General features: G+C 44.6%; 1 protein-coding gene across 1 annotated transcript in view; it reads left to right on the plus strand.

The window, feature by feature from the left end:
- The window catches only part of BBS5 (Bardet-Biedl syndrome 5), a 137,655-nt gene that overhangs the window by 14,879 nt on the left and 110,465 nt on the right, over window positions 1-12,311 (plus strand). Inside the window, exon 2 of the mRNA XM_069225288.1 lies at window positions 5,297-5,379. Coding sequence (XP_069081389.1) covers window positions 5,297-5,379 — 83 coding nt within the window. The remainder of the gene's footprint in view (window positions 1-5,296; window positions 5,380-12,311) is intronic.

The raw sequence follows: 12,311 nt of genomic DNA on the forward strand, positions 1-12,311 counted from the left end.
CCCCGTCTATGGGCATCCGCTGAATCTCCACTAGAATTCCCTCCTTCTGGAGAGGTTCCACCTGCAATGCCCGTCACACCCCTACAGGAGAAACCCACACGTCCCCACAAGACAATCTTCATCACCTACCATTCCATTGCCCAGCTCTGAGTAGAGGCCCAATTAACCTCAGAGTAGTCCATGAGGGCACCCGCCTTCATGTCTCTGCTCACAGGATCCTGGAACACCCATGGAGGAAACCTAAAGGTAAACGGAGACTGAAGGCCTATCCTCCCACTCTAGCAAAGATGTCACAAGGCATGATCAGAGAGATAGCACGACATGCGAGTCACCGCCAGCACTTTAGGGGCCAAGTGAGTTGTTGTCAGTAGGACACAATCGAGCCTGCTAGATGTACGATGGGTGGGGGAGTAACAGGTAAGCTCCTGCTTTATCGGGTGTGATTCCCTCTAAATGTCACAAAGCCCCAAATGAATTGTAACCTTCTGCATCATGGACGTCGTCTTGGCCATTCATTATGCAATTAATGTCCCCTACCCACATCAGTCTGGAGTCAACCGCCTGGGATATAACATCCCGTAGTGTTAAATAAAAGGACTCATCATCCGTATTGGGCCAACAGGAGTTAACAAGGGCTACTTGAACCAATCAAACAAACCCTGCAGCTGCAGATACCACCCCTCCACATCTGCCTCTATGTAGATCAACACAAATGGCACTGCAGGGGCAAACAAGGCCAGCAAAAGATTAGTAATTGGCATAGTAAACCTGCATATGCATAGTAAACCTGCCCCTCCATTCCTTTGCCTGTTTCATAGCCTCAGTATCAGTTTGTTGTGTCTCCTGTAAGCATGCTATGTCAACACTATGGGCCTGAATACAACTTTGGAGGACGGTGTTAATCCGTCCCAAATGTGACGGATATCCTGCCCACCGTATTACGAGTTCCATAGGATTTAATGGACTCATAATAAGGTAGGTGGTATATCCATCACATTTGGGACGGATTAACACCATCCTCCAAAGTTGTAATCAGGCCCTATGTCTCTTGAGGAGTGATAACATCCTATATCACTTTTTGTAAGACTCCAGTTCCCACACATTCCAAAAAAGTAGCTTACACTTGCTTGGGATAGTCATCGTGTCAGAACACCTAATGGCTAGTCCACGTACCCCATCTCTATATCAAGATGGCACTGAACCCCTGAAACCATACAGCCAACAACTCACTTAATGCCCGCCCCCCACATGTAGCATAAAAAAAACCACACACATGTCTAAAGTAATCAGTGTGCCAGGACGTGCACCACCATTTTCCCATCTCACACAAACAAAATACCTCCCCTGGCAACCATTGAGGGTAGACCTCCCCCCCCTCCACCACTCACATGACACAATGAAGAAATGTTTTTGAAACAAAAAGATGTAACCAAATTATCACTCCCACAGGCACAATAATCCATCAAACATCCCCACGTTCTTGCTGCACACCTCATGTTTCCGCTCGCTTAGAGGGAGGATGCCCCTGGTTATCTATTGTTCCTTTGAAGGGGCAACAGATCAACTTCTTCAGTTATGCACTGCACATTTTCTGGACCACATGCCCAGTCCCCTGCAAACGCTAGTCCACGGCATACCAACCATCACACTCGCAGCCTCCACGAGTCACAACAGTGCAATCCCTAAAATCAAGCCTCACAGTCAGAGACCCGAATGGGCGCACCCATTAGGTCTGGAACAATTTCACCAGTATGGAATGGAGTATCAGAAACTATGTCACACTTGGAGGATGCTTCCCCAGGCTTCTCCAACTATCTCTGCAGCCTATACATGTCCGTGTCCATGATGGCATCATCCTGGATCACGTGGCCTTAGCCACCCTCGCCAGCTATGATGCATCCCCATGTTGGGATGCTGGTTCAACCTCGCTCAGGGGACGACCACAAGGTGCATCCAACATGTTCAGCCACAACCAGGCATTCTCTGGGTATTCAAAGAAGTGCAACGTTCCTGCCTAAAAGGCTCAAGGCTTAACTAGATAAAGAAGCTTTTACTTAAAAACCATAGCACGAAGCCGCTCCTTGAATTCCAGGAACGTTTTACGGCACTCTTGCTCTTTCTGTGTGTAGTCGGGGTAAATTGCAGTATTTATGTTCTCAAACTTAGGAACCGGAGCCTCCATAGCTCCTGGCAAGATCACATCTCTGTCCCTGTAATTCAACAGGTGAGCAATGTCCTCGGAGGAGCACCCGTGCGAGGGACTAGAGCCAAGGCCCTGTGGTCATGTTCAGTAACAAAGGTAGTAGACAGCCTCGTAGGCTGCAGTTCGTTCCTCACCAACTGTTCCAGAAAATACTCAGCAGCCTGTCCCACCACCCGCTCTCGGAAACCCAGCAGCTGTAAATAATTCCTCCTCAAACGTCCCTCAGGTTCTTCGACTTGGTCTTCAAGGGTGCCAGTGACTGTGGTCAGGCACACCACCTGCTGCTTGAGATGTTGTACCTCCATCTGGAGGTATGTAATGTTAGATCCCTCATTATTCACCTTATCTGCGACTTTTCGCTAATCTACACGGAGCAGATTCACTTCAATAGACACTCCTGAAATTTTTCCTTTAAGGTCCACTCTTGACGCCTCAATGGTCTTCACGAGGGTAGCACTTGATGGTTCCTCGTGGCTCTCCATCGAGCGCTCCAGCATACCCGGAGGGCCCCGTTTGGTGATTCCCAACGTGATCTGGTGCGAGGTAGTGTACTGAGTGATGGTGTTACCCTGCAAGTTCCTCTGGAGCCTGTCCTTACCCATGGCAAGCGTGTGATAATGCAGAATGCCAGCACCAGCTTCTTCCCACAGACCAAATGAACAAATACACTGTAGCACGGGCCAGATCCGACAGCAAGCACCACCGGTAGGAAGAGGGTTAGCACAACACCAGGAGCCCCAAAATACAGAGAAGGACGGTCTTCCCGGGGTCGTTACACATGAGGGAGACAAAGGGATCCCACTGTGAAATAAAATATTGTCACCAGCGAGAATAATTACCCTGGTATAGTGCCGGGGTATGCAACAAGTCAGTGCTCTCCAAATCAGTTGAACTGACCACCAAGTTAAGCAGCACACAAGTCTGATGAGGGTCCAGCAGAAGGAGGCAGCTCCTCACAAGTAACAGCCTCAATCCTCCATCATGTGGGCCGTACAACAACAGCGGCCCCAACAGATCATGGGCCCATCCAGACCCAGGCCCCGCAAATTTAAAGCCTCCCTGCCCGGCTCATTCATGAATCCCTTGAGGCCTGGTGGAGCCAGCACCGGGCATCGGCGGATGCCCCCAACGAGTCAGATTTATAAGACCGCCACAGGCCAGTCAGTCTGCCTCACCCCCAGTAAGAGCTGCTAGGTTGCCAATTTGCCAATTTTTGGCTCACCAGGTGGGGCTCCCTCGGGGGCTTAAGGCAATACTGCGGGTCACAGTGCTGGCACATGACCTGTCCTGGGCCTCACCACTCAGCTCAATAGTCCGGGAAGGGCTGCAATGTAATGTTTAGTGCTGGATAAAGTCCCCAGGTGCCCAGGTCCACAGCATCCAAGTAGGTTGGCAAGGCCGCCCATCCCCCTAGTGCCTCTCACCGAACAGAGTCGTCAGGTCCATCTCACCCTGTCCAAAGCTCCACAAGTCAGAGCAATCTCCAGGGCATCTGAAGACCCAATCTCCCAGCACCGCAGCTGCCTCGAGCAGTCAGACAGGCCCTCACTCCTTTTGCCACACATCAAAGTAGCCTGGGCTTGGCCACAACGATGGAACCTACAATAGGCAGAATCCCCTGGGGCCCGGCTCCACCGTGCTGCAATTGACTGACTATCAAGGTCACTCGCCTCCTGGGACCCCTCGCACAACAGGGCTGCCAGATCCTGCTCGTCTTGCCTCTCACGGAGCCCAGAGCACCACCACAGGGAAGAACGGGTCACATGGTGCTCGCAGATCCCCTTCTTTAGTACCACAGCGAGTAACAGGCGGTCAGGAAGGGCTTTCCTTCCTTTCTGTGTCACGGTAGGTGCCCCTAGTGGGCTTGCATGATCATCCCCAGCCAGGCAGTGCAGCCGCTCAGTCAAACAATGGTCACAGGCCCACACGGACCTGCGACAACTGGCAAAGTGACCCCTGGAGCCAGGATTAATACCACCAGTATCGGTTCAGCAGGTGTGGCGTTCAAAGGCGCAGCCACCCTGGGAGCGTTTGTTGACCTTCCCTGCATGCTAACTCGCCCTCAGGCCGCCTAGTCTCCCCTTAGAGACAGAGAGAGTTACACCCCATTTCGTGGTTGCAGGATGAAGCCATGGCAGTACAGGATGCCAAAGGATAATGTAGTGGGGAGACAAAGCTCCCTAGAGCCATGTCATTTTGGCCATCTTGTTGGCCACGTCCCAGGGGAATCATAATTTTATTACTTTCTGAAATTTGATGTGATTCTCGGGACTCCTTTTTCTGGCAGGCATTGAGTTCTAGAGTTCGTTTGGGCACACGGAGGTTTTGCCGATGTGAGCGTTTCTGAATGAAGGTATGGTCAACAGTGGGACAAACCCATCACAGAAGTCTTTTTTTAGTAGCACAATGGAAGTTTTTGTTGAAAGAAGAGTGGTGGAGTATCATAGCTTGTTCGGTGAACTGTTCCCTTTGCTTTAAAGATGGTCCTTTTATTTACTCGGGCGAGCGTAGCCAAGAGAGGCCAGGTTTAATGTGGGTTTGCATCGGTAGGCTGAAGATATGCCTGGCAGCCACAGTTCAAATTCAGTGTTGTTTGCAAATCAGCTCCTCTGTTTTTTCAGCAGAGCATGTTGTGGATTTGTTAGAGACTTGCTAGCATAGCAAGAGGAATTCTATATTTTTGCTGTGGGACGTTCAAAGCCCTCACGTTTTACCATTGAAGTGTCTCATCATGCCTGAGTTTACTGCAGTGTCCAGGTTCAATTGAAAATGTTGTGGCTGCCTCTGGACGTCAGAGTTCTACTCAAGAAATAAACACAAGTGCAGAGAAATCAGACATCATGAAGCCCAGAAAAGCATAAAAAATGCATCAGAACTCCTCACTACGAATACCTTTACATCTTGTAAGTGGTACCCAGTCTGTAGTCTCCTTGCTTCTCTCCAACCTGTGTGATTATTTTATACATTTGAACTCAATCCCGTTGTCTAGCTCAGGCACCCAATGTATAAATGTAGCCCTTATGCAGTTATCTAAATATCTATTTTAACCAAAGCACACTAACCTTTGATTATCTTCGATTTTGTTTTTGTTAGACAAATGAAAATGAGACCTGGAGAGGTCCTTATTGACTGTTTAGATTCCATTGAAGACACCAAAGGAAATAATGGCGATAGAGGTATGTTTGCACAATGAAGTTCATGGAACTTTCAACAATACTTGTGGTAGCTGTTAGGCTTCAAACCTGCATGTGTGTGCTTGAAGAAGAGACAAAACTGTAATAGAAACCTTGCAATGTCTTCATGCTCCTCTATTTTACTGTAATTGTATTAGTGAGGCTTTGGAAGTACTATATTATTTGGCTGTGGGGCCTTATCGTCCAGTACTCTCTCAGATACCGTCTTGGGACCAGTCAGGTACATTTACTTATCCTTAAGCTCAATCCTGGGTAGCTGTGGCAGCACGCAGTAAGGCTTATTTAGCAAAGGAACAATGTGTAAAGCATTTAACAGCACCAAACAACAAAATAAGAAAACAACACACAAAATTGATAAAAATAGATTATATTTTTATGAGGTTTTAGGGACCTTGATAAACAAATCCACCGGAGGGTTTTGGAGATACAGATTTTAGAAGATATTATCACTTTTAAATGAAACCGCAAACAAGCATTGGTCAACAAAAACTTTGGAAACTTTTGAAAAGTTTGAAACAATTCAACTACTCCAGTTGGGGTTGGGCGACCAGTTCCAGCAGGACAGAGGTCAAGAGGACCAAAGTGGACACTTTGGACAGTTACCTGAACACCAGAGAATTTTTGAAGCAAAACCCACACTTTACAGAGCAACTGCCATAGAGGACAATGGAGTTGTCCTGATGCTGAGGGATGCCGGTAAAGATGCTCCGGTTGTGGTGCACTCTGCCAGGTATCTTTGTGGGTACTCCCAGGTCCACAGCAAAGTGGGGCGAACTTGGCGACAGAGATCAGAGTCACATCAAATATCCTCTACATTGCAGTACCCAGCCAGCCAATGCAGGACTACTGGTCAATCGGCACAGTGGCTGGAGCAAGATCCTTGGGTGGGGGCCAGTGTCCTTTGGGTGCAACAAATCTGGATTTTGATACCACTCTTGTATTGGGCAGATGCAGGTGCAACTTATGGCTGTTTCGGATTTGTCCTCTTATGTGCCCAGCAACTGGTGGCGGCTAGTGGCAAAACTTCTGCTGTAGCTACCAGCGGGGCAATTAGGGCAACTTCAGGTCTTGTGTCCCTGGAGATGATTCTAGGAGATCAGCCAACTCACCCTTGGAGTCACTACTGTTGTTGGATGTGACTCAACTTTTCCCTAAGCCAGGAGCTGTAGACACTAGCCCAAAGTGCATCAGGAGCTTCCTCTCTTTGTGCAGGTTCAAGGGCAGCTGGGCAGTCTTTGCTCTGATTCTAGCATCATCTGAGGGTCAGAGTACCAAGGATACCATATTTGTTCCTGGAAAGTGCCCTGAGGGGACAACACTGCCTCTAGCCAATGGGCTACTGGGTCCCCTCCTACCTAGTGATTTAAGTTCCTGTGATGTGTGGCATCTGGCGATCCCAGAATGCCACATTCTTGACCCTTTCAAGATGACACAACCATTCTTAGGTCAGCAGGAGCTTGGAAGCCCAAACTAGAGGTGTGGTTACCAGAGGGGTACACGCCCATTGCACTACCGGTTTGGGTGCAAGTCTTCCCACTTTGACCCTGTCTTCACTTCATCTGCAGGAATAAAAGGCATCCTGCTAAGGGGTGTTGCCGCTACTTCCCTCACAAAGGTGGCCTCACCTTCGAAGCTCTCCTTTTGGGCTAACACCCTGAGTGGCCATCATGAGGGAGGAGGTGATACCTTTCACCATGGCACTCTAATAGTGGGGTGAAAGATTGGGGTTATGTAGGCGCTCAGGATCATAAATGGCATAAATTCAGTTCAAGTAAGCATGAAAGCAAGGAAAACAAGGGTGCCTGCACAAGGGAACACACCCATCCCTTACAGGTTTGAACAACCCAACAAACAGTGGTACATAGTGCGGCACACCTAACAGAAACTTATTATGAATAATCAGTAGGTAATTGAAAAGAGTCAAGCATCAACTTTTAATACATATTTGAAAAGTTCATTCTTATTCAGTGCTTTGAATAGTTATTCCTCATAGGTGTACACATGTCTCCATAATGGTACAACTCAAGCCGTGTTTGACAACACCTCCATAATGATACAACTCAAGCCAACACGTGTTTCGTCTTGGGAAAACTCCAATCCAATCCCAAACGACTTCTTCAGGGCTAAAATTGTAAATATATTCATTGAGTTAATAAATAATTCAGACTACTGTAAAATGTATGCTATGTATTTGTATTCAATGTGTTTGATTTCAAGCTAGATCTGGAGGTCTAATAAAGGCTGGTGTACCTGATATTCACTGATTCATGGATCCGATACCTGCATTGATATGTGAAATCGTACATTGGAGTATATAAACCGTGTGATAATAGGTAATTTTATATGTAGCTTTGTAGACTCACTTTCACTTTGAGCATTTCTTGAGTAAGGAGGTATAAACAGCATTATTCTTTTTTTTATTTTTTATGCTGCATTATTTAGCCTTGGACGTGTGCATACACTGCCTATAGGATCCAAGATCACTACTTACCTACCAATTGGTATCTCATGGACTTTGTTTGATGACGGTTGAAGTGGGTCAACCTTTTGAGGATTAGGAGGTATGACTTCCAAATGTTGTTGCATGATAATTAACACAGTGGTGTTCTCTCACATGAATATTGGAACTTGTGGCCAGTGCACGCCAGTGTTTGTTGTTCTATCGACCATATAGTTTGTTTTTCAGCTTTATACACACGATTTAGGTAGATAATACCTATTTCTATTTCCTTGGTTCTCATTCCACCCTTTGTTTTGGGATACTTCTATAAGACACGAGACACTATGCGGTCAACACTTCGGCCATTTTGTTTGGGCTCTAATTGGAGTTTTCTACTAAACCTCTTTTTTGATAATTTCAAGGACTAAGTTCTAGTATTTTGGTTACTAACTCAATCAATATATTTACAATTTTACCCCTGAAGAAGTCGTTTGGGATTGGATTGGAGTTTTCCCAAGACGAAACACGTGTTGGCTTGAGTTGTATCATTATGGAGGTGTTGTCAAACACGGCTTGAGTTGTACCATTATGGAGACATGTGTACACCTATGAGGAATAACTATTCAAAGCACTGAATAAGAATGGACTTTTCAAATATGTATTAAAAGTTGATGCTTGACTCTTTTCAATCACCTACTGATTATTCATAATAAGTTTCTGTTAGGTGTGCCGCAGTATGTACCACCTTTCACCATGGCATCTATCTCTGTTCCTGTGCTGGAGAGTTCACATATCTCCCAGGGCAGTCAGAAACCTGTCCATGGGCCAGGGCCTTTGAGAGGCTGCTGAGCTAGCTGGAGCACACAGTGGCAACTTTCTAAAAGTTGCTTACCTTTTAATAGTGGTGTTAAATTCAACCTGGGCATCAGGTCGTGTTTAATGCCACGATCAGCTTGATACCTTACATGACCCAGTTTAGTAGTCCCATTCAGCAGTTAGCCGGGTTGAAATGACAACCGGGTACCCTAACTTTATCCACGCAAAATTACAATTTGGAAATGCTTTTGTTAAGTCATAACAAAAATATATGTCGTACTTAACAAAATACAGCTCCCTGCCATAGGGCTCTATAGGCCTTCCTTACAAGAGACTTACATAAAGTGTTAAGAGATAGGGTAGCTTTGCCATTCGAGTGAATGGCAGAGTCGCAATGGCAGTGAAAACACTGTCCTTCCAGTCTGCATTGGAAGGTTGGCGGCCATTTTGTAACTTGTCCCACACAGGGTAGAACAAAGAGTGCTGCAGCCCTGAGTGGACACTCTGCCTTACGTGCCCTGGGTACCATATAGTAGGGACTTATACGTAGTCCTTGTCAATTGGGTATATCAAATTCAACAAGCAATTTCTTTTGGGTCAGCTCACTAACCCTGAGGTCTGGTTAGCAGGCCTCAGTGCACTCTTGAGTCGAAAAAATAGCAACATCAGTCCAAAAGTGTGAGGGTGAACATGCAAAAAGAAGCATCTCCTTACAGTATTGATATAGCACATATTACCCCTAACGAGGCATTGAAGCGCTTTTCAGGGAGTAGCACACTTTTCCGGGACCCAAAGTGGATTAGTGATGGATTAATATCGGGAAATCCTAGTTGTTAATGCAAGTGGTGGACCTTTCAGTCTGTTAGTTGGATTGAATAGAATAAATGAGGAATAGAGGAAGGAAGAGTCTAGATAGGGATATTTTGATGATTATAGTAGTAAAAAGAGGTTTGGGGTGAGCTTAAGGGAGGATAGAGGAGGGAAGAGTTAAAAAAGGGTTGTTAGGGAGAGCATAGTAGTAAAATGAAGTTTGGAATTAATCAAAGGAGAGATAGAGGAGGGAAGAGCCTAGAGGGGATTATCGGAGAGATCATAGTAGCACAATGAGGTTTTAGATTAGCCAAAGGAGGGATAGAGAGGGAAGAATCTAGAAGGGGATACTTATAGTTATACTTATGTTAAGAAACTATAATTTGTGGCCTAAAGTTACTTAACTGCACAAGTTATAGTTTCATCGTATAACTATAACTGCTGAATTTCTGTGGGTTTGTATGCTAAAATGTCAACCTAACTGTAATGTACCTGTAACGTGGAGTAATATATAATGACTGTATGTTAATACAACCACGGCCATGCATGGCAAGAATTGGCAACAGGGCCTGGCCTTGCTTTTTCCCCAGATGCACGGATCCTCCACGTGTGGAGCAATGAAGGATCTGTATCCCTATATATCTAGTGTTTGTTTTCCTTTAATAACTCCAAAGCTACTGAATGTATATACTCCAAATTACGGAAAAGTTTCTTTCTGAACCAAGAGCTAACTTCCTGCCAAATTTAGTGTAATTCCGGCCAGCAGTTGGGCTGTAGTCGTTTCTAAAATCCCAATGTGCAATTGCATGAAGAAAACACGTTTTGGGACCCTCCTTTTTTCTCCGCCCTGATTAACATATGACCCCATAACTTTCCAGACATCAGCTGAAATTATTTTTACATAGCTTTGAAAATGTTGTGAAGATTCGTCAAACGGCACCAAAGTATATATGTTTATTGCATTGTGTGGCAATCCTTGGTAATAAGACTTGCCTCGTTGGAAATGGAGTAAGCTTTTGTTTTGTCACATGCATGATGCAAGCATTCATGTGTTGAGTGTATATGTAAATGCATGGAGTATGCTCATTGCCTAGTTTATTTTCATTGTCCATGCCTTCATCCTGTCCATTTTCAGTTCACACTTTCCATCTTTCAGTGCTCTGAAGATTCAGTTCATTGATCCTCTTTCTTCCTCATATTACAAATGAATGCAGAGTCTTGGCGGTATGTGTACGCAAACAGCTTACAACAATGTGCCCATGTGTTAGCTTGTGCAAAGTATCTTCAAACCATTTTCCAGAGATGGTCTTTTCTTATGAAAACCATATTTAGATATGCTTCATTGACTTCTTTAGCCCTTCATGCATTCCAAGTCAGAATATTTGAGTACCATAGTAAATGAAATAATGCCTCGCTTTTTTTGATCCAGCACGTCATATGGCACTTTTGACATGTCTAAAAACTGTAAATAACAGTTTTTACTATAACCGAATTTAACGATATTTTAATTTGTGTATGGAAACATTTTCAGGTATCATTCTCCACATTTAAGGAAAAAAAAGAAAGTAACTTCTGACTGAAGTGTGCCCCGCTATTGTTTTCCCTCAGACAAAACAATAAAAGGATATATATATATATATAGATAGATAGATAGATAGATAGATAGATAGATAGATAGATAGATAGAGAGATCACTTTTGTCAATGCGTGTGTGGTTTCTCTGCGATCGGCCCCCAGGAAAACCACACCCACATATAAAAGTGATCTCTCTATATATGGATATATATATATATATATATATATATATATATATATATATATATATATATATACATATATATATAGGAGATTTTATGAGGACCAATTAGCATAAAAGTGCCATATTGTGGTATGATGAGAGACCTGGTAAGAAAACACAAGTATGATGAACTTTGTTTAATTTCTCAGATTCCAGAACTTAGCAGCACCGAACTCTGAGGGAAAAGTGTTTATTTGTTTTGCCAAATTTTGAGGTGTGCAAAGGATTCTGGGTAACAGAACCTGGTGGGAGCCCCACAAGCCACCCATCCTGGATTCCCCTAGGTGTCTAGTTTTAAAAAATGCACGGGTTTGGTAGGTTTCCCTACGTGCCAGCTGAGCTAGAGGCCAACATCCACAGCTAGCAATTTCCCAAAAAACACGTCAGATTTCAATGTAAAAATGTGATGTGTCCATTTGTGTTTCCTGTTTCAGGCAGTAGATCTAGCCACACAAGTGAGGTACCATTTTTTATCAGGAGACTTGGGGGAAACACAGAGTAGAAGAACAAGTGTTATTGCCCTTTGTCTTTCCTTCCAAATGTAAGACAGTGGTCAAAAAGAAATCTATTTGAGAAATGCCCTGTAATTCACATGTTAGTATGGGGACCCTGGAATTCAGAGATGTGCAAATAACCACTGCTTCCCAACACCTTATCTTGTGCCCATTTTGGAAATACAACGGTTTCCTTGATACCTATTTTTCACTCTTTATATTTCACCAAATGATTTGCTGTATACCCGGTGTACAATGAAAACTCATTGCAAGGTGCAGCTCCTTTATTGACTTTGGGTACCTAGGGTTCTTGATGATCCTACAAGCCCCATAGACCCCTGCAACCAGTAGAGTCCAGCAGACGTAACGGTATATTGCTTTCAAAAATCTGCATAGCTGGAAAAAGTTATAGAAACAAACATGGGCAGAAATGGCTCTTTTTTCACCTCAATTTCAAAAGTTTTTTTTAATTTTAGTTGTTTCATTCTGTAGGAAAACCTTGAAGGATCTACAGAAATGACCCCTTGCTGAATTCAGAAGTTTGTCTACTTTTCAG

This window comes from Pleurodeles waltl, chromosome 3_1, assembly GCF_031143425.1.
Source record: "Pleurodeles waltl isolate 20211129_DDA chromosome 3_1, aPleWal1.hap1.20221129, whole genome shotgun sequence".
NCBI lineage: Eukaryota > Metazoa > Chordata > Amphibia > Caudata > Salamandridae > Pleurodeles > Pleurodeles waltl.